The sequence below is a fragment of the Bos indicus x Bos taurus genome, chromosome 1, assembly GCF_003369695.1.
Source record: "Bos indicus x Bos taurus breed Angus x Brahman F1 hybrid chromosome 1, Bos_hybrid_MaternalHap_v2.0, whole genome shotgun sequence".
NCBI lineage: Eukaryota > Metazoa > Chordata > Mammalia > Artiodactyla > Bovidae > Bos > Bos indicus x Bos taurus.
This window is the reverse complement of record NC_040076.1, coordinates 130,127,219-130,149,278: the sequence shown is the minus strand read 5'-3', so window position 1 is coordinate 130,149,278 and position 22,060 is coordinate 130,127,219. Positions and strand designations below refer to the sequence as shown.

The following is a 22,060-nucleotide window of genomic DNA, read 5'->3' as shown; positions in this document are numbered from 1 at the left end:
ACTGGTGAGTCCCCTGCTGCTCCCTGCCCTCTATCTTCTCTTCCCTCCCTGAGAGTGACATTGAGGCGGGATTGGGGGGAGGTCCAGGCTCCTCTTAGAATCCCACAAAGTCATGGACCCCTCACATGCAACATGCCCACCAAGTCAGGGGTCTCATGGGCCTCATGAAAGCGTCTCCCAAGACCTACCCCCATCCCTCCATCCCCCAGCTGCAGTAGTGTGGTCATGAAGACAACTGTTCCCTGGGGCCAGTGGCCAGCAGTCTCCCCTGATGTCAGCCAGTCAAGGCTGGGGCCACTGCCAGAGGGAATCTTCCCCCATTGCCAAGGAGCCAGCCGGCGCCTGCCACAGGATTTTAGCTCCCTCCCGCTTAGAGCTGCCTGGCTCAACATGCTGGGCCAGTGCTTCGGAGAAGGAAAGAGCAGCCCTTTTCCTGGACATGGTGGCTGGTTGATGCATCAAGCCCTTTGCCAGGCACCCAGCCTACCCCAAAGGGGAACCCTCATCACTATTGATCCTCAACGAACTGGCATTTTTTAATGGGAGTCTTTTCCCAGGCAGAGCCCAGGCTTCCCTGCCCGACTGCCCTGTGAAATTGGACACAGTCCCTCCTGCCTCCCAAGGTGGACCTTGGGATGAGAGACGTCGGTCCTTGGAGGCATGGTATCTCTAGAAATTATCATCTGTATTGTTTCATATTCCGGAACACTGACTTCACTCTGAAGGGTGAGTTATAGGGCTTTAAAAGTCTGTTTTAGTGGTTTCCCTTGCAGCTGGCGTGGGTTGTTTGAACACAATAACTGCATTTCCTGTAGCGTGCGTGTGATCTGTCCAGTCATTCTGCAAATATTTTTTGAGCCTTCATTGGGTGCTGAAGCTTTTGGGGGACCCAGGGAAATGAAAGCCAGACTTGCACCCTCTGGGGCTGTACCTAGTGGGGAACTGAGCAGAGGCTTGGAGGAACCAGAGCCACGTGCAACAGGAAGGGTTCAAAGAAGGAGATCAGAGGCCAGGGCCCTCAGGAAAGGAGAGGGGCTGCAGCCCTTCTGGGGGAGCCCTGTGTGGGCATTCTGGCGGAGGTCATGGCTAGGCAAGGGCCTGGATCTGAGGCACAGCTGGTCAGATCCACACCCTCTGGTTGAAGCAGACAGCCTGAACGAGCTGAGGCAGTTGGGTCTTGGGGAGCCAGGGTGACCTTCTCCCCAGCATGTGGCCTTGAACAGATCCTTTAACTTCCTGGGCCTCAATTTTCTTATCTGTATTAGGGGGACAGTAATACCTCCTTTCCAGGGCCATGAAGAGGACTGCGAGGACAGATGAGTTGTATAAAGTCTCAGCTCAGTGCTTGACATCAGTCGGAATACACTGGACAGGACTACTTTTAGCCAAAGAGCTTGGACTGTACCCTGGCTGTGGGCCAGTGTCAGAGCCCCAGACCCCTCTCCAAGTGTTTGTCTCCCTCTAGGAGCCCTGGAGGAGAAGGGGGAGGGATAAGGAGGGAGCAGGGAGGGGTTAGGAAGGGAGGGCTTAGCAGGGACCCAGGCTGGTGCTGCCTGCATGCTGGGACCCCATCCCTGCCAGCATGTGGGCTTGGCTTCTAGAATCCACCAGACCCAAGAACAACTCCAGGGTATCCACTTAAATCTTCTTCAGCAACACTGCAGGGTCATCCACCCCCGGGTGGGAAGCCTGGAGCAGGGTAGATGGAGTGCACAGCCCTGACCCGCTCTATTGCCAGAATCTCTTTCTCTCTTCGCTCCTTCTCCAGGCTGGCTGCCTCTGTCTGTCTCTGCCTTTGTCTGTCTCTCACACGCACACATTGGCAGGACCCCTCTCACAGTGACTAATACTTTCTGTCTCAGGAGTCCTCCTACCTTCATGACATCAAGCATGAGGGATACAGGCAAAATCATGATTTTTTTTTTAAAGCACAGCTGCCCATTTTCTTCTTGGAGGCAGGGCCCCTTACAAGGGGCCTGTGACCAGGCATTTGCAGGATGTGTGTGGTGGGGAAAGGTGGGTGAGGGGTGGACCCCAAACCAGACAAGGCTCAGCTCAGCCCCCACATCCTCCCTGGTTGTACCTGCCCTCCCCTCCTAGGGCCCAAGTCAGTCTGCAGTCTCCATGGGCTCCCATCCCTGTGTTCCGTGTCCTTGGGGCGCCCCGTTCGTTCCTTTCCCTCTATCTGAAGCACACACCCTCTATCTCTTCCACCCTGGTTGCCTCTGTCCAGGCCCCTCCTCCACCTCTTCACCAGCGCTTCCTTCACTCACTCTCCTCTGACTATATCTCTTCCCTCAGAATCTTCAATAGCTCCCCAGTACCACCAAGTTCTGACATCTTAGTTTAGAATCCGAGGGCCCATCCGTTGACCTCCCCGTCTCCTCTTTCTCCCACCTCTTCCAGCACAGGCCTTTTCCCCAGCGTGCCAGCCTCGTTACTGCTCTTTCCCTTCCAGCCCCTGGGCCCTTGCTTCTGCTGTTCCCCTGCCTAGGAGGACTTTCCCCAGGCTTTGTCTTTTTATGTCCGTTTCTGTTCTTCCAATAAATGCCCTCTCCTCACTAAAACCTTCCATTATCCCTCTAAGTTGAAGGGACCCACCCCTCCTCTAGGTCTCCAATAACATGTATCATTTTCTGTCCAGTTCAGTTCAGTCGTGTCCGACTCTGTGACTCCATGGACAGCAGCATGCCAGGCTTCCCTGTCCATCACCAACTCTGGGAGCTTGTTCAAACTCATGTCCATCAACTTGGTGATGTCATCCAACTATCTCATCTTCTGTTGTCCTCTTCTCCTCCTGCCTTCAATCTTTCCCAGCATCAGGGTCTTTTCCAATTCAGTTCTTCGCATCAGCTGGCTAAAGTACTGGAGCTTCAACATCAGTCTTTCCAATGAATATTCAGGACTGATTTCCTTTAGGATGGACTGGTTGGCTCTCCTTGCACTCCAAGTTACTCTCAAGAGTCTTCTCCAATACCGCAGTTCAAAAGCATCAATTTTTCAGTGCTCAGCTTTCTTTATGACCCAACTCTCTCACATCCATACATGACTACTGGAAAAACCATAGCTTTAACTTTAACTTAACAGGCGTTTGTTGGCAAAGTAATGTCTCTGCTTTTTAATATGCTGTCTAGGCTGGTCATAGCTTATCTCCCAAGGAGCAGGTGTCTTTAATTTCATGGCTGCACTCACCATCTGCAGTGAAAATACAGTCTCTCAGTGTTTCCATTGTTTCCCATCAATTTCCCATGAAGTGATGGGACCTGATGCCATGATCTTTGTTTTTTGAATGTTGAGTTTTAAGCCAGTTTTTTCACTCTCCTTTTTCACTTTTATCAAGAGGTTCTTTAGTTCCTCTTCACTTTCTGCCATAAGGGTGGTGTCATCTACATATCTGAGATTATTGATATTTCTCCCAGCAATCTTGATTCCAGCTTGTGCTTCATCCAGTCTGGCATTTCACATGATGTACTCTGTATATAAGTTAAATAAGCAGGGTGACAATATGCAGCCTTGACGTACTCCTTTCCCAATTTGGAACCAGTCCGTTGTTCTGTCCTGTATTATTTTTTAAGTATCAGCCCAACTGGCCTCTTAAGTACCCGGAAAAGGAGATGCATCTTATTCTTTAACCACCCAAAGTACCAAGCAGCACAGTGGTTTAGCACCAAATAAGTGCTCAGAAAGTAATTGGCAAGTGAATGGCTGTACCTCATAGATAGGGTCACAATGCAGGCTACTTCTGTCCCCCAAAGGTGGTCCGGGCCTGGCAGTCACTACATGCCCATGTGCTATTTCTGTCCAGGTTGTTATTAGGATTATGCTAAGTTGTTATAATGAGCTAGAAAGTTCTGTATTGTTCTTGTTGTTGTTTGGTTGTTGTGTCTGACTCTTTGTGACCACATGGACTGTTGCCAGCCAGACTCATCTGTCCGTGGGATTTTCCAGGCAAGAATACTGGAGTGGGTTGCCATTTCCTTCGCCAAGGGATCTTCCTGAACCAGGAACCAAACCCACATCTCTTGCACTGGCAGACAGCTTCTTTACCACTGAGCCACGTTGATTATAAAACTAGCTTTGTGCTCCTCACAGAATAGTTTTGTCTCTTCAATTTCACTGATAAGTATTGGCCTATTTGGGTTTTACATATTTTCTGAGCCAGTTTTGTTCATTTATATTTTAAGTTAAATAAAGAGTTGAAAATGTTATTGCTATAAAACTGTAGATAGTTTTCTCTCATAATTAAATATTTATCTATATCCATAGACAGGGGCCTTTTCTCATTCCAAATATCTTCTTTTTCCTCTGATAAGAATTCCTAAAGGTTTTTTTTAAATTAGTTTTCAAAGAATCAGCTTTTGATTTTTAGATATCAGCTACTTTTTCCTTCTTCCCATTTTCTTAATTTCTACTTTTATTGACAATTTCTTCTTTCTTTGGTTTTATTTTATTTTTTCTTTTTAGCCTTTTGGTTTAAATGCTTAGTTACTTTTCAGTCTTTCTTGTTTTTAAAAGTACATGTAAAGCTGTAATTTTCCTCTGAGTACCACTCTGGTCTCAAAGTATAGGGGTTTATAATTGTTTATGATACAGTTCTAAATTGTCTGTAATCTCTGCTTCACTTTTCTCTTTTACTGAAGAGTTACAGAGCACTATGGGCTTCCCTGTTGGCTCAGTTGGTAAAGAATCTGCCTGCAATGGGGGAGACTCAGGGTTCATCCTTGGGTTGTGAAGATCCCTTGGAGAAGGAAATGGCAACCCCTGCAGTATTCTTGCCTGGAAAATCCCATGGACAGGGGAGTCTGGAGGGCTACAGTCCATGGGGTTGCAAGAGTCAAACACCGCTGAGTGACTAAACCACCACCACACCATAGAGCACTATAGCTTCTTAGATTTTTCAAGTGGATAGTTTCTTTTAGAATCATGTTACTGTTCATTTCTGATCTTATAGTGCAAAAGATGTTCCATATGACTTCTGCCTTCTGGAATTTGTTGACATTTTTATTTATGACCTAATATATAGCCAATTTTTATGACTGTTTCACATGTGTTTGAAAATATTTATTTATGGTTTGGATGTAAAGTTTGTTCTTTCAGTCTCTCGGTTTACATTTTTGAATTGTGTTATTTAATGATAGATCATTATTTGGGGAGTGACTTGTTCTATCTCTAAGGAAAGACTGTTCAATTCTCCCACAATGATTGTGGGATCTGTCTGTTCCTACGGTTTTAAAAAATCAGTTTTTTATACATATACATATAATTTAGGCAATATTCTTATATATTTATGACTCATGACTTTGACACTTTTTGATGCTGTACTTTTTCCCATTATAAATACTCTGGTTTGTTCTATTTAATGCCTTAGTCTTGAATTCTGTTTTGTGGGTGCCTGTGACTGGCATATCCTTTTTTTTTTAATATAAATTTATTTATTTTAATTGGAGGCTAATTACTTTACAATATTGCATTGGTTTTGCCATACATCAACATGAATCCACCACAGGTGTACACATGCTGAACCCCCCTCCCACCTCCCTCCCCATACCATCCCTCTGGGTCATCCCAGTGCACCAGCCCTGAGCATCCTGTATCATGCATCAAACCTGGACTGGCGATTCATTTCACATATGACATTATACATGTTTTAATGCCATTTGGCATATCCTTTTTTATCCTTTCATTTTTAATTTCTTCTGTGTCATTTTGTTTTACACATGTCTTTTATAGTAGCAGACAAGTGGATTTTGTACTGAGTATCTGCTTTTAATAGGTGAATTTAACCCATTTGCTGTCATTCATTGTAGATTTATTTCTGCCATCTTATTTCATGTCTACGTTTTAAACTTTCTTATTTGTGTATAGTTTTTTGTTTCTGGTTTTTTTTTTTTTTGCCATACTGTGTGGCTTACAGGCTCTCAGTTCCCCAACCAGGGCTTGAACCTAGGCCATGGCAGTGAAAATCCGGAATTCTAACTACTAAGCCACCAGGGAACTCTGTGTATAGTTTATTTTTGCCTTTCATTGAACTGGTCTCATTTACTTTATCCTGTTTTTCTTTCCTCTAATGATTAGGAAGTTTTGAGTCTTATCTTGGGTGATTATTCTAATATTGTATATATATGTGTGTATACTTACATTTTTATATCAACATCTGGATGTAATCAGTATCTTTAGACTCTTCCCAAATGAGGCAAGAACTTTAGTATTTATTAATGATAACTTATTTTTCCCAGCCCCTACCCTCACATATGGATCATCATAGATTTTAGTTCTAAATTGTCCTTCATTGTCTTCAAATTGTTTTATAATATGTATTATAATATGTGTTGAAACTTAACTCAGGTTTTTCTGTTTCCTTTGCATACCACTGTTGACATCATTTATAATACCACTCATCTTTCTTTTTCATGGATCTATTTTTCACTTTGCTGGAGTATATCCTCCAGGAATTCTTTTAGAAAGCGTGGAGAATGTAATTTATAAGGCAATTGATGTCTGGAATGACTGTGTTTCCTTTCTAGAGGGGTCCATTTTGATTTTCAACTCCCTGTTGAATTTTTTTTTTTTATTCCGAATGATGGTATTTGTAGATATCCCAGATCTCTATTTTTGTTTCAGGTAATATATACCCTCAAAATCTGTGCATACATGAGTTACAATATTACCTGAATGTCTTCTGCTGTTCAGTTCAGGCCTTGCCATTCCCACTTTAGTCAAATCCACGCCATTTGCATCTGTTTTGTTGACTGCAGTTCTGAGTGGGATTCACTCCCTCTGGGTGAAGGTCAGTCTTCATCCCTCCTCCCAAGGAAATTGGGGAAACTGCCTCGGTCTCCCCGCTGGTCCTCAGCTGTAGATCTTATTTTCTTAACCCCTTCATTTATCATTAATATCCAAACCAAAGAATTCTAGGATGTCAGAACTTAAAGGACCTGAAGACCCAGGAGCCCCGCCCTGCTTTCATACATGAGGAGACCCAGGCTCTTATGTGTGGGGTACAGCTTGTGTCCGTGTGTCCACCAAGCCTTGCCCCTCTGCCTTGCTGAGTGACTCAGGGGGATGTGCAGGGTGACAGGCTGTGGGGACAAGGTCACTTTCTCAGGCTTGATCTCACAGTGTCTGCCTAAGATGTGGATTCCTGGGGGTCCTGACTAGCTTGTGCTATGGCTTTCCTGGCCGTCCACACACTGGCAACTCCTACGTCTGTATCTCTTGCCCCTCTTCTAGTTTTCTGACTTAAGTCTCCAAATGCCTGTTTGAAGTCCTACATACATGTCTGAGAGGTTCTGAAGTGTGTCAGAAACTGAGGCCCCCCCCACAACCCTGTTATTCACCATCTTCCCCCATTTAGGATATGATACCACCATTCATTTGGCTCAGCCCCCAAACAGCCACAAGCCTCAATGCTCTTCTCTCTCACCACCCCCATCCCCATGTTTCCCTCCAGAACACCCTGCTCCTGTTGGCTCTGTCCTAGATAGTGGCCTGAATCGGGCCTGAATCGGGCCACTTCTCACAGCAGCCCCCTCACCCCACCTTCAGTCCTGCTCTCTGTCTTGTCTTGCTGGATTACTGCATAACCGCCTACCTAGTACCCCTGCTTCTACTCTTGGTCTGGATTTCCCCAACCGCCAGGGTAAACTTTTCAAATGTCCTATAGATCATCTCTCTCTTTTGCCCAGTCTCTGCAGTGAATGAAGTCAGCCTTACCCAGATGCAGCAGTCCCACCCACCCTTGACCTGCCCCACCTCCCCCCATCTTCCACTCAGCAGTCCCTCCACTTCCCCAGTTCAGCCAGCCTGCCTTTGCCCACCTCCACCCACCACGTTCCCTCAGCCCGGAATGCTCTTGCCATTGGCCACATGGCTCCCCTACCCCCATCATTTAGTCACTGCTCAAAAGCTTCTCCTAAAGGAGAAGGAGAGATGCCATCCTTCCCTATCCAAAATGACACCAACTTCTACCAGATACCTCCAACTGGCGCTACTGTTCCTAGTATATACCCATCTTTACTAGAAATTACAGTATCAATTCATTCGTTTATCTGTCTTCCTATTAGATTGTAAGTCACATGAGAGCAAGGATTTTGCCCCATTCCCCTGTATGCATAGTGCCTAGAGCACTGCCAGACACACAGTAGATGCTCAAATATTTCTTGAATAAATGAACGAAGGAAAGTGAATAGACTTCACATTCATTAATTCACTCAGCCACTGTTGAGTGCTGTTTATGCCAGGCTCCGAGTAGATGGGTGACACACAAATCAGGTCCCTGCCTCTGGGAACGGACAGCCCAGCTAGGGGCCTTTTAAATGGACAGTGAGAACAGAGCCATGAAGGGCCTCTATGGGGGTGGAGAGTCGGGGCTGAGGCAGCAGTATTCTGTGAATCAGTATCAGCTCACCAAGGCAAGAGGAGCAGGGAGGAGGAAGGGCTGAGGAAAGGAGCCCCAGGAGAGAATAGATACTCATAGCAGACGCTCCTAAGGGACTTCTTTGTGTCAGCGCTGCTCTAATGGCCTTAGTATATTAACTCAGGACAGCCCTGACCAGCCCCATTTTAGGAACAGGAGGCAGAAGTGAATTTGCACAGGGTCATACTCTGGGAATGAGGAGCCAGACTCAGCCCAGAATCGGCTTCAGAATCTGTAACCAACTGCTCCACAGCCTCCAGGAGAGGCGAGGTGTGTGGTCAGAGGTAGAGAGCTGGGGGAATGGGGAGGGGTGGCAGGCAGCAGAAGTTTGCAAGCCGCTGAAGGGTTTAAATTTCACAACCCCCATGGGCCTGGAGCCTGTCAGGCTTGCAGGTCTAAAAAGAGCCTCCCCCCAGTTGTGGCTGTGACCTCTGAAACAATCAGGGAGAACCTTTATCTCTGGAGAATAGGCTTATGGGGTGGGGGGCTGGGGAAGGTGAGGGGAAGAGCCTTTGGGGAGATGGTCTCTCCAGCCTCTGTCTCCCCAGCTGCCTCAGTTCCCAGATCTCAGGAGGCCTGCAGCAGCCTCATCCTTGGCGACAAAGGCCCTGGCTCTCAGGGGGCTGCCCCGTCCCCTGGTCCCTTGCACACAGGGCTGGGGACCCTTTCTGACCCGGGAAGGCCTCTTCGGGCTTCCCGCAAGCTGGTCCAGGGCCTCTCCTTCCAAGGGGCTGCCAAGTAGAGGCACTGTGTCCATTTTACAAATGAAGAAACAAGGACTCAGAGAGTCAGTGACCTCCCCAAGACTCAGCTTGTAAAGGCTGCTGAGGGCTCCAGGCCCAGGTCTGGGGACTCCTGAGGAGTTCTGCCACAGAAGTGATCACTGACTTCATGAGGCTTTTTCTTCAGACAGAGAATTAAGGCCCAGGGAGCCTTAATGGGGCAGAATCAGTGGGTCCACAGATAAGTCAGTCAGAGCCTCACACTGAGGTGCCTGAGGCCCTGCTGGTTCCTGACAGCACAGCCCGGGCCTCGTGGAGATAGCTCCATGAAGCCACCCCGAGGGGACGCAGCTGTAGCCTGGGGGTCTGCAGGCCCCAGGGGCTCCCAGATGGATGGTGCCAGCCCCTGAATGGCCTCCTCCCACCGCAGTTCTGGACACAGCCGGACAGGAGGAGTTCAGCGCCATGCGGGAGCAGTACATGCGCACAGGGGACGGCTTCCTCATCGTCTTCTCGGTCACAGACAAGGCCAGCTTCGAGCACGTGGACCGCTTCCACCAGCTCATCCTGCGCGTCAAGGACAGGTGAGGGCTGGGACACCCCATGCTTGGCTCAGGGTAGGCTCTGTCTGTCTGTCTCTCTCAGATCTTCAGGTGAAAGCTGAGGTTCAAGGAGCAGAGCTGAATTCAGCCCTTGGTTCCTCCAACTCCCACCAGCTCCCACCCCAGTCCTTTCTACATGGCAGAGGGGTCGACATGCATCCACGGCCTCGAGGGGTTGGCTCCCTCCCATCTTGCCTTAACTGTCCCTACTGATGACTCAAGGAACCATAAATAACATCTGTTTTTCAGCTCCAATTTAACCAAATTTTATTACAGCCAAAGAAAAAGTGAATTTTCTCTCCAGTGTACATTGTAATTGGTTAAATCACATTTGACTGTGAGATTTATAAGCCTCTAATTAAAGGCTTGGGCTTAACAGATGGCTCAATGGTAAAGAATCCGCCTGCCAATGCAGGAGATGCAGGTTCAATTCTTGCCTGGGAAGTCTCATGGACAGGGGAGCCTAGCAGGCTACAGTCCATGGGTTACAAAGAGTCAGTCAGACACGACTTAGCAACTAAACAATAGCAACAGTTAATGGCTCAAGTTTTCCTTAGCATAATGTGGAGTAATTAAATAATTTGAAATTTTTGTAAGTCCAACTGGTCTTTTCAGTTAACCGGCTCTTAAAGAGTTTAGTATAAAAACAAAAGGACAAACTAATAGGAGATTTGACCAAATCTCACTGAATTTGAAAAGTCCAGTTAACACCTATCTTAAAGGCAAAGTGATAGTAACTTTTCGAGATAAAGATGCTTACATACATGTACACGTACATACACACAAAGTTCTAAGAGATAAATGTGCGTTAAACCCTTGACTATAGGAATCTCTAAAGAGAAAACATAAATGACACAGATGTGGGAAGATATTCAACTTTCTTGCTCATCAAAGAAGTGTAAGAAAACAGGATAAAGTACCATTTTTCACCCATCAAATTGCAACTTCTTAATGAAAATACTCACTGCTGACAAAGATGCTGTGAGATGGGCATTTCATTGACTTTGGGACAGGAGTGTGGCCACACGTGTCCTTCAGAAACTTTCAGGCAGACATGACTCCAGATCCCTTCCTGACTCTCCTGGGAGCCATCCTGATTTTGTAGCCGCCATTGTTGAGGGGCAGCTGTGTGCCCACCCCCAGCCCTGGTGCTCTTCGAGAGTCCTTGCTGATGGCCACAGCATGATGGCCTGCAGGGGCATGTGTCACGGTGACTGGGAGATGGGAGGAAGTGGGCCCAGGAACCCAGCCACTGGCCCAGGGAGTGTAAAGCCACAGGGTTCCCAGGAGGGTCCCCACTCACCTTGCAACAGGCATGAGGCTTCAAACCAAGGCAGCCAGCACCCGCAGGCCCCTCTTCCATCCCTGGAGATGTGGAAGGAAAGGCTCTGAAGTCAGCCTCAGGCCCATAGGGAGGTGCTGTGGGCTCTGTCAGGCCTGAGGCAAGGGTGCCCCGCCTTCACCAGGGGAAGCTCACGAGGTGCTGTTCCTTTTTTCCCCAGGGAGTCATTCCCGATGATCCTCGTGGCCAACAAGGTCGATCTGATGCATTTGAGGAAAATCACCAGGGAACAAGGAAAAGAAATGGCGACCAAACACAATGTAGGTGGTGTGTGTGTGCGCGCGCGCGTTGGAGTGGGGGGCTCAGGGGATGTCAGTGTCACCTCACTCCTGCAGTCCCGGTCTGTGGGATGGCACGTAGACATCCTGGGTCATGGGCTGGATTCCATAGCAGTGGAGCATGTGCAGTGTGGGATATTTTGTGAAAGACGATGCCAACCTAGAGAGAAAGCACGTCCTTGTCAGTCAGTAGAGGCCCTGCTCTGGGGAGGGCCCTGGCCCTGGCCCTGACGCGGCAGGTTCATCACTGGGCCATGCAAAGAGCTGGCTTCTGTCTCCGAGCCAGCACCTGACTGTGCTCAGAACCGTCGGATCAGCCACCTTCACTGAGCCCTGCTCATGCCAGGCGTTGTGTTGGGGGAGCATCTACTCCCGGCTACCACACGTGGAGGTAGGCACTACTGTCTTCATCTTGGAAGTGATCAAACCCAGGTTGGCCCAGCCCACAGCGCATGTCAGCAGACATCTTTAAGTTTTTTGAGTTTTTTTCTCTATTCCTTGTGATGTCCCTTTACCCACTGGATGGTGGGGTCACTGGGCTTTTTCCCACCCCTCCCCTGCATTGGCCCAGCCATGCCCTGGCCTCACTAGTCAGGTATGTAGACATCCACCTAGCCTCCCGGGAAGTCTACACGATTATCGCTTCCCTCTGCCCAGTGGGCCTAGCTCTGCGAGTAGAGGAAAGGGGTCACTGTGGGTTAGTTTTGCTTATCTCTGCCTTCTGTGTTCATTCACATATTCATTCAACCGTCCTGTGTCCTGGGATACAAAACTCCATGCTTCAGGTGTTGACTTCTAGTGACAGAAGACAGTCAATAAACAAAGCAGGGAATTCCCTGGTGGTCCAGTGGTTAAGACTCCAAGCTCCCAATGCGGGGGGCCTGGGTTCCATCCCTGGTTAGGGAACTAGATCCCACATGCTGCAACCAAGATTCAGACAATGCAGCCAAATAAATAAATAATTTTAAAAAAATCCAGCTTTTTAAAAAATAAGTAAACAAAGTAAATTAGAGTGTCCAAAGGTAACATGCTCTGGGTGAAGGTAAATTAGGGAGAGAGGGAGGGAACGTAGAGTGGGAGGGGCACACTTCTACAAATAGGTGATCAGGGAGAGCCTTGCTAGACGGTGCATGTCAGCCAGGACTGACTGGAGATGAGGGAGTAGGTCCTCTGGATATCTGGGGAAAGAATGTTCCAGCAGAGGGATAATCCAGCAATCCAAAGACCTGCTGTGGGAGTTCGAGGAACAGCAGGGAAGTTAAAGGAGGCCAGAGCAGAAGGAACGGGAGGGGTGAATAACAGGAAGTGAGGTCAGAGCAAGGGGGGTGCAGTGGGTTAAGGCCTTAAGGGCTTTTACTCAGAGTGAGGGGGAGACCACTGGCAGGTTCTGAGTGAGGAGAGACATGGCCTGACTTCTGGCTGAACAAGGGAATTCCCAAAAACCATCTACTTCTGTTTCACTGACTACACTAAAACCTTTGACTGCGTGATTCACAACAAACTGGAAAATTCTTAGAGAGATGGGAAATCCAGACCACCTTACCTGGCTCCTGAGAAACTTGTATGCAGGTCAAGAAGCAACAGTTAGAACCAGACATGGAACTCTAGATTTCCAGGTGAAGTATCAATAACCTCGGATATGCAGATGACACAACCCTAATGACAGAAAGTGAAGAGGAACTAAAGAGCCTCTTGATGAGGGTAAAAGAGGAGAGTGAAAAGCTGGCTTAAAACTCAACATTCAAAAACAAAGATCATGGCATCTGGTCCCTTCACTTCATGGCAAATAGATGGGGAAACAGTGGAAACAGCTACAGATTTTCTTTTTTTGGGCTCCAAAGTCACTGTGGACAGTGACTGCAGCCATGAAATTAAAAGACGCTCCTTGGAAGAAAAGCTATGACAAACCTAGACAGTGTGTTAAAAAGCAGAGATCACTTTGCCAACAAAGTTCTGTCTAGTCAAAGCTATGGCTTTTCCAGTAGTCATGTATGAATGTGAGAGTTGCACCATAAAGAAGACTGAGTGCCAAAGAATTGTTGCTTTTGAATTGTGGTGCTGGAGAAGACTCTTGAGAGTCCCTTGGACAGCAAGATCAAACCAACCAATCCTAAAGGAAATCAACCTTGGATATTCATTGGAAGGACGGATGCCAAAGCTGAACTTCCAATACTCTGGCCACCTGATGCGAAGAGCCAACCCATTTGAAAAGACCCTGATGCTGGGAAAGATTGAAGGCAGAAGTCGATGAGGGTGATAGAGGACAAGATGGTTGGATGGCATCACTGACCCAATGGACATGAGCTTGAGCAAACTCTAGGAGATAGTGAAGGACAGGGAAGCCAGGTGTGCTGAAGCTCATGGGAGTGGCAAAGAGTTGGACACGACTTAGCGGCTGAACAACAACAACAAATACCAAATCATTATGTTGTACACCTGAAATTAGTGTTGTGTGTCAATCATACCTCAATTTTATGTGTACATATATAATTATATGTTTATATACATGGAAAAAGAAAAAAATGCCTTGAAACCCAAGAGGAAAAAAGTCATGAAACCCCTGTAGGTATGGCAAGAGTCCTGGAATTGAGGTTGGGGACAGTTCAGTGCCATGCATGTGGGGAGATGAGCTGAAACAGGAAAAGCAACAGAGTGGTCAGTGATATGTAAGGACCAGAGTGAGGTCTTGAGAGCCAAGAAAAGGACATGCCTCAAAGAAGAGGGGGGGGATCGACCAAGACAGGTGTGCTCAGAAGTTTCCAGGTGAGCACTGAACTGACCGCTGGGTTTAGAATTAGATTGAGGCCTCAGAAAGCACCCACCTGTCTACCAGCCAACATCCTGAACAGAGAGAGGCCAGGAGCTATCCCATCCCATAGACTCAGGCTCCACACAGTGAGCTGATGCTGACGGCTTTCACAGACCCCTTCTGGGTGGGTGGGTAAGGATGGGGGGAGGGTGGCAGTGCGGGGGTAGCAGCAGCCCCATTCTTCAGGTAACAGAGAATGAGACACAGGGGGCTGGTGAGGCGTACCCCACCTACCCCCACTGGAACCCAGGTCTCCAGTGTCTCAGCTAATGTTGCTTTTACAGCAAATGCTGTAACCCCATTTATCATTAGACCACATGACCTTGTTAGCGCCTGTCCTAATTTTCGAGCTCATAAGGCAAGTTCCTCTTGAGCTGACCAAGGCAGGTCACCCCCACTCAATGTAAGAAGGTGGCATTTCCTGGCCCTTCAGTGGAGCCAAACAGTATTACTTACCATTTGTTGCATGATTTCCCTTAGTTTAAGTGTTGTTACTACGAAATCTTAGAATTCTAAGAACCCAGATAATGCACCTCAGTGTTTCTGCAGACCCCCCCAGAAAAAAGGTGGCAGTGTCTGGAGACCAGAGATATTACAGCTGGTGTGCTTGTAAGGGGGTAGGCAGGAAGCAGAGGTCTGGCCCTAGGAACCTGGGGCATGCGAGCTGGCAGGATTACAGGATGCAAAGAGGCTCCGGGCAGGTCCCTGCCCCCTGGATATCCACAGGGGAGAACACTGCTCTGCCCTCAAAAGATCGACTAGGACTCCAGCTCCCGGGACCTACTGGGGTGCCCACCATGCTTAGAAGAGGCTCTGTAGTGCACCTCAGCACCCCTACCTGTCTGCGTCAGGCCAGGCAGGAAGTGGAAGGTGTTCCCGGTCCAGATATTGAGTCTCCCCTGGCTGCTGTGTGGCCTTGGGCAAATACATCACCACTATGAGCTCAGTCTCCCCAGCTGCAAAACGGGGATAGCTGACTTGCTTACCTCAGCGGGTTAACGTGAGGATTAGCAAGGTCGGGGACATTGGGACCTCGGAGGCCAAACAGCCCACAGTCACCTCAGTGAGGAGCCTACAACCTAATAGCCTTCAGTGGCAGGCAGTTTCCTCTCAGGGTTATCAGAGGCTCAAATATTTGTTGAATGGAAGTTTGGAAATTCTGAAGGTCTGAGCCCTGGCCTTTGTGCTCTGCTCTTTGTGTCTGGGTCAGTAGAGCAAGGCCCCTGCTCCAAGCCACAGCAATGTGTGAACATCTGATCTGTGATGGTCGTTGGTGGGAAGGTACTTTTTGATGTGTTCTGGGCAATCCTTTACAGCCTGCTCCTCCTCTAAGATGACAACTTACCCTATCCCTGCCTTTAACCTGTCGGTCATTTTTATTTTCTTCGCTGTGTTTTTTCCAATGTGTTAATAGTGAAATGTCTTAATTTTGTAATCAGGAAAAAGTTGCAAAAAATACCAGAGTTCTTCAGTCTAATCACGATTGGCTTGCCTGCATCTCATCTAGGGAGGCCAGTGCGTGCTGTCTGGAGCCCACACTCTCTCTACTTGGTAGGAAAGTGGGGGTGTGCCTCCCGCTTTTATGGGGTCCCTGTGAAAGGAGGAGTCTCTGTCCTGACTTCATGGAAGCTTTGTTTTCCTCGCTGTGCCAGCCCAAGGCTTGGGGTAGACATGGCCCTACGAGGTCCCTTCAACCACGTCTCCTAGTTACTGCCACCCTCCAGCCGGCTGGTGACTCCTCAGTCCTAAACATGCAGACATGAGCCTTCTGTAAACATACTGAGCTCTGGGCTCACAGATGCACACAAGAGAGAGCTGGGCCAGGCAGGCTGCTGGAGACCAGAAGGGATGCACAGACCACCAGAATCACTAGGGTGCAGAGTCCTGCGCAGGGCCATCCCCTTTCCCACCCACATCCCCTCAGGAGGACCCAGGAAGGGGGGCAGGATCCCCCAGGGCACAGAAAGAGACCTCGGGGAGGAAAGTGAATAGAATCAGAACATACGTCAGTTTGATAAATGAAACAGTCTTTAGTCTTCAAGTGTATAAAAAGGTCTTTTTCATTCTATTTTTAGGGGACCCCAAAATATCTCTGTGAACCAAGAACAAAAGAGAGAGTCAGAAAAGCCGTCAGGAAAACTTTTCAACTTTAAAGAGTGAGAAACCATAGATAACTAATGAGAACCCACTATACCGCACAGGAAACTCTACTCAATGCCCTGTCATGACCTAAATGGGAAGGAAATCCAAAAAAAAGAGGGGCTGTATGTAAACATATAGCAGATCCACTGTGCTGTACAGCAGAAACTAACATTGTAAAGTGACTATACTCGAATAAAAATTAATTAAAAAATAAAATTCGCACAGCTTCTAAGTAAAGCAGTAATAAGTAAATAAAGAGTGAGAAGCCACCCAAGGCTTGAGATTGTAGGTGCCAGGGGGCTCTGCAGGGTTCCTTGGGGACTCTGAGAATTTTGCATTTTTTAGGGAAAAGGGCTTTGTGTATCTCAGTGACTCCCGTTTTGCCTTCCAGATTCCGTACATAGAAACCAGTGCCAAGGACCCACCTCTCAACGTCGACAAAGCCTTCCACGACCTGGTTAGAGTAATTAGGTGAGTGAGGCTCACCACCTGGAAGCAGGGCCTCTGCGGCAGGATGGGCACAGGGAGGGCTGGAGGAGCACGGGGGCACCTTGTCCAGGCCCAGGCTGGGCTCTTCTGGGCCTTGTTCTGGGTTTCTTAAGCCTCTGTCCATCTCTCTCTGTCCTCCCCACCCACCTGTGCCTTCCCCTACTCCCTGTGGATGGAGCCACAAGCAAACAAAGTGCTCTCCTGCCCGAGGTACCACGCAACCTCCTCCCTGGATCTCCTTCATCCTGCAGCTCAGACTCCCCTTGGGCAGTGCCTCCATCCTGCCCTCCCCCATCCAATCCCAGGCTCTCCCAACACCAAAGCTGCCAGCTCAGTAAAAAGTAGGCCCTCCCCTCTTCCCTGATGTCAGAACACCCCTTGACATTCTAGCTGAACGACCAGCATCTGATTCCCAGGCTACAGTCACAGAGGCTTCGCACATCTGTCTCCTCACCAGTCCCCACACACTGGCAGTCTGCGAGGATTGTCAGAAACCCCAGCCATGGTCTCTTGTACATTCTTTTGTGTAGTTAGGTGTAAAGCTTCATCATCTCATGCTTAGATGATGGAGACAGCCTCCTGGCTGGTCTCATCATCCTCTATCTTTCCTGTTCCCCAAATCCTCAACCTACAGAGACACCTAATCAGTGGTTTGCAGACGACATGCATTTAGCCTGTTATCTTATGCTGGGGACCTCTAGGGCTGTCACAGAGTTGTGGAATCACATGCAGGCTGTAACCATGTGCTTCCTGACCTGCCATCTCTCAGCCCCCCACCCCCAGTGCGTGCACACACTCACACTCATGCACACACACCCAAAAACCTCCTTTTCTGATTATTCCCCAGCATGGACTGTGGTTGGCAGCCTTCACCTTATGCTTTAGCTGGGAGTCCTGCACTCATGAAATGATTTTCTCATGGGTGTTTGCCTGCTGTTAGGAGATGCTACCACACCAGGAGGGGGTGATGTCTTAGTTAAGGACCTCCTAGTTCCAAGGACAGGTTTTAGACATAGGAAAAAATGAACAGGACTTCCCTCGTGGTCCAGTGGTTAATACTTAACCTTCCAATGCAGGGAGCAAGGGTTTGATTCCTGGTCAGGGAGCTAAGATTCCTACATGTCTCTTGGTCAAAAAACCAAAACATAAGCCAGAAACAATATTGTAAAAATTCAATAAAGAATTTTTAAATGGTCCACATTAAAAAAAATCTTTAAAAAATAAAATAAAATATGAAACACATACATAGAAGCCAACATTGTATGACATATAACATAGCTTGATGTTACATGTGATGGAAATAAATGCAGCCATAGCATGGTATCAGGAAATCTCACCAGTAGGATGGCAGGTTTTGCTCTGCCCTCTCTCCCTTCCCACTTTCCCTGCCTTAGAGATGCTTTCCAGGCCAGGCCTTCCTCCTCCAGCGTCCAGGACCAGGATGTCCCCTCCCTACCCGCCTTCCCCCACCCCTCCCCATCCAGAACCAGAGTTGACCTCCCAGTCACAGGCCCAGGAGCAAGGGAGGAGAAGGCAGGGAGAAGCAAAGGCCCTTTGTAACATTGCTATTCTGTCCTTCCTTCTCTCAAAAGGCAGCAGATTCCGGAAAAAAGCCAGAAGAAGAAGAAGAAAACCAAATGGCGGGGAGACCGGGCCACGGGCACCCACAAACTGCAGTGCGTGATATTGTGATGGCCCGAGGCCCTGGGCACAGTGACCAGGAACTGGCCAGCCCTCGGGACCCTCCACTGCCTAACTGCATTGAAGACCATTCTAACCATGACCCTTGGCCCGAGGACTTGGCACAGGAAGGGAGAGAGGGAGGGAGGGCAGGGAGGAGGTAGGGTCTGGCTTTCCTGGAGGGGCACAGGTGGCCCGGTGTCTCACCAGAGACGAGGAGGCAGCAGTGAGCAAAGTAGCATCCGAGCCCCTGTGCTGATGCAGTCCGGTCCCTCCCTCTCTCCATGGCTGTGTTGTTTCTCTGAACTCCATAGTGTGGGTTTGATGTGGGAGTGTTTCTCCATGTACGAAAACAAGCCATGATCAAGCTCCCCCCAACCCCACCCCCCAGTCCACAGTGTCTGAGCCTGGGTGTCTTTTGTAGATTTTTAAATTATTTTAGGGATTATTATTTTATTAAAGGGGTCTGTACGCACTGCCTGGTGAAGTTTCAAGTCTTCAGCAGACCTCTCCGATATCATGTCTGGAATATTGTGGTTTTTTTTTAACTGAATTTTCCCAGCCATGCCAAAACTCAACTCATTATGAAAGTAGAGTGACCGAGAGACTGGGAAGTTCACAGCGACCGTGGCTGGAGGTTCAAGAGAAACAGACCCCACTCACAGCCTGTAAACTGGAGAGAAGAGAGATGTGTTTACCCAGAAGGCTTTACTGTGGTTCAGGATACAGATATTATGAAACAAAATTTTATTTTGCTGAGGAGAGGGGCTGGCACATCAGTTTTTAAAGGGCTTCACCTTAACCTGGAGATGTATACATGAAGCAAGCTGACTGGCATTGTGAAAGTGTTCGTTTCTTTTTCACATGTTGTGGGTGGAGTTCTGTGTTCTTCGCAGCAGCTGTGAGAGAGCATTCTCCCGTCACCTGCGTGTCTGGTGCCTCTGATACAAACTCACTGAGCAGGTGTGAATGGTCTCCACGTTGAAGTCGGCTAACATGGACACCATCTGGAAAATTCTAGTTTGTGCTAAGTCTTCACCAAAAATGATCCAATACTGTTCTTACTAAAATAGCACCAAGACCCAAAGCCATTTTCCCTTTGAGTCAACTGACTCACTTCTTCAGTCCAATAAATGAGCAAAAACCCCTTGAAGTATTTGCAAGCTTAGTATTATAGGTTGCCTTTCTGGCACAAACTTTTATTAACCTCTTGGATCTTTACTATAATTGGAAGAGAAAGAAAGGTTGGGGTGAGGACATGGCTCCCCTACACCTGTTTCTACAAGGGGCCAGCCCCCAGCTCCTTGACAATGCCCACCTGCCTCTCAGGTGCTGCTGGTATGAGCCAGATGGGGTGGGGTGGGGTGGAGCAGGGCGGATGGGCAGCAGGAGCCACAGCACACCCCGGAGAGAGAGTCAGAAGATGAGGCAGTCGGCTAGTGACCTTATTTTCTATCTGTTACAAATCAGGCCACCAAGCAAACTAGAACATCCCTAGCAGGTGGCCTGGTCACCACTTGGAGAAAGAAACTCTGGAGAAAGTGAACACCCAGCTAGACATGGAGACACCTGGATTCTTCTTTAGTTTTGAAAATATGCTATGGTCCTAACTCAACAAGGTCACCAGCAACGTGGGGGAAGGGCGGGGGGCATAGCCAAAGAGTGACTCTGCTGCTGAACAAAATAATTTGCTGGAAAATTAGCTTTCATGATTTGTCTAAATGGCCCTTTTTTTCTGAGTCGAAAAGGAAGGATAACAACATTCAGCTCAGGCATTCAGATCTTCCCACGACCCGGTAATGTTAGTGGACCTTCTAAACATTGACAGGACAAGGCCCTTTCCAACTGCCATGCTCCTCTGGGCCACATCCCAGCAGCCCAGGTACAGTTGGGTGGCAGCTGTTAACTGAAGATGAGGAAGAGGCAAGACAGAGGGAAGAAGGAAGGATGGAGATGCGGTGATGGAGAGAGTGGTGGAGCGGGCCAGGAAGCCTTGCCCACGGGGCAATATCCGCTGTGAAATGTTCCCAGGCATGGACCACCATCAGCACCCTTAACCACTGTGGAGCCTGCGGTTCCCCAGTGGCACTGGGGAGTCTTGTTGGAAGCAGAGCAATTGACTTAGAATGAAGCCCTTAGCTGTGAATGTAACCAGACAAGGGGATTCCAGCTGCTTCTGGGCCCTCCCCCAACTAGGGCCGTGCCATCTACCCCAGCCCCCAGTCCCATCTTCCAGGGCATCTCTCCTGCACTCAGCACGTAGCCCACGATGCTGAAGGCAGAAACTGGGTAAACGATGGCCTTCGGCAGTGTCCCTGTTGAGTTAATAGTCCACCTTCATTTCCCATGACCTCATTTCCCCTACAGCTGCGATGGGTAAATAACACTTTTGAAAGAGGTTCTCTACATTTTGGAGAACTGTGGGCTCTTGGGGCAGTGACGGCTTCCACCTAGGCCTGAGTTACAGTGTACCCAGTGGTACCCCCAGCACATGGGCTCCTGGCAGGGTCGGTTTGGAAAACCAGTAGCCATGCTCCTCCCTGAGTGCAGAGCCCAATGAGACTTGTGTCTTTGGTGACACTCTGGTGTTCCTACTGGCTTTTAATTTGAATTGTGCTACCTTCATGCCCCCTGGAGCACACCATTCCTGAAATCCCTTCACCCCCTGCCTTTGTCACTGTGCGCTCACAGATTTCCTTCTGACATCCTGCCCCTCCCCTCACTTAGTAGGGCTCCTGTTCTCCCCTTAGAGGGCAAGCGATCCGAGCCATCCTCCCCACCCCCACGCCTGGAGCAATGGCCACTGACCTCCCCTCACAGGGGACACTGGATGGCTTCAGTTAGGACTTTGTGCGCCCCACCCCATGCCCCATCTCCTTGTGGAGAGTGCCTGTGAGCCTAGTGTGGCCTGTCTCCCGTTCCCAGGAGACAAGACCCACTAACACACGGCAGCTCTGACCCCTCAGCGGCCCCTCAGATGTGTTACAGTCAATCCAGAGCCAGAGCCAGGTCCCCTCCCTTTGCAGCCCCCATTGGAGTAGGGATTCCATGTTGGGTTTACTTAGAATGAAAGACACTTGAATTGCTGAGCACCTGTGAGTGCCCAGCTTCTATGACACAGTGTTAGCCATTGTCTACACTAGTGGCCGTGGTCGTGAAACGAGTGATGCCTGAAGATCTCGATGAAGCTTGAGCCTTTTGTGTAACTTTTATTAAGTCTTTGTGTATCCCAACTCATTAATAAAGAAAAGCGGAGGAGCTCTTGTCTGTCTGATTTCCTCTTACTCAAATATTCCTAAAGTTATGACAAGAACATTGTATGTGGTCAGTGTCCAGCCCAAAATGACACCCACTTGCAGAGCAAATCTAACTCAAGGAGGAAACCACAGATGGCTATGAGTGATGTCCCCGTCCTGCGCGGAGCCAGAGGATGAAGGCAGGTGAGCACTCGTTTAGAGACACAGCCTCCTGATGTCCAACAGCCCTGCCTTCGGGCTCTGCCGCTGACTTTTATATGCCTTTAAGTTACCTACTTCAGTCTTTAGCTTCCTTGCCTATGAATGGGACAATGATGTGTGCT

At 48.6% G+C, this 22,060-nt stretch overlaps 1 protein-coding gene across 6 annotated transcripts in view; it reads left to right on the top strand.

Annotated features, from left to right (window-relative positions):
• MRAS (muscle RAS oncogene homolog) overlaps window positions 1–21,738 on the top strand; it is a 68,945-nt gene extending 47,207 nt beyond the window's left edge. For all 6 annotated transcript variants that reach the window (XM_027545180.1, XM_027545172.1, XM_027545145.1 and 3 more), the window contains 4 exons: window positions 9,569–9,722; window positions 11,243–11,342; window positions 16,703–16,782; window positions 18,393–21,738. In XM_027545180.1, the coding sequence (XP_027400981.1) occupies window positions 9,569–9,722; window positions 11,243–11,342; window positions 16,703–16,782; window positions 18,393–18,492 (434 nt within the window). In that variant the 3' untranslated portion in view covers window positions 18,493–21,738. The remainder of the gene's footprint in view (window positions 1–9,568; window positions 9,723–11,242; window positions 11,343–16,702; window positions 16,783–18,392) is intronic.
• The last annotated feature ends 322 nt before the right edge of the window (window positions 21,739–22,060 follow it).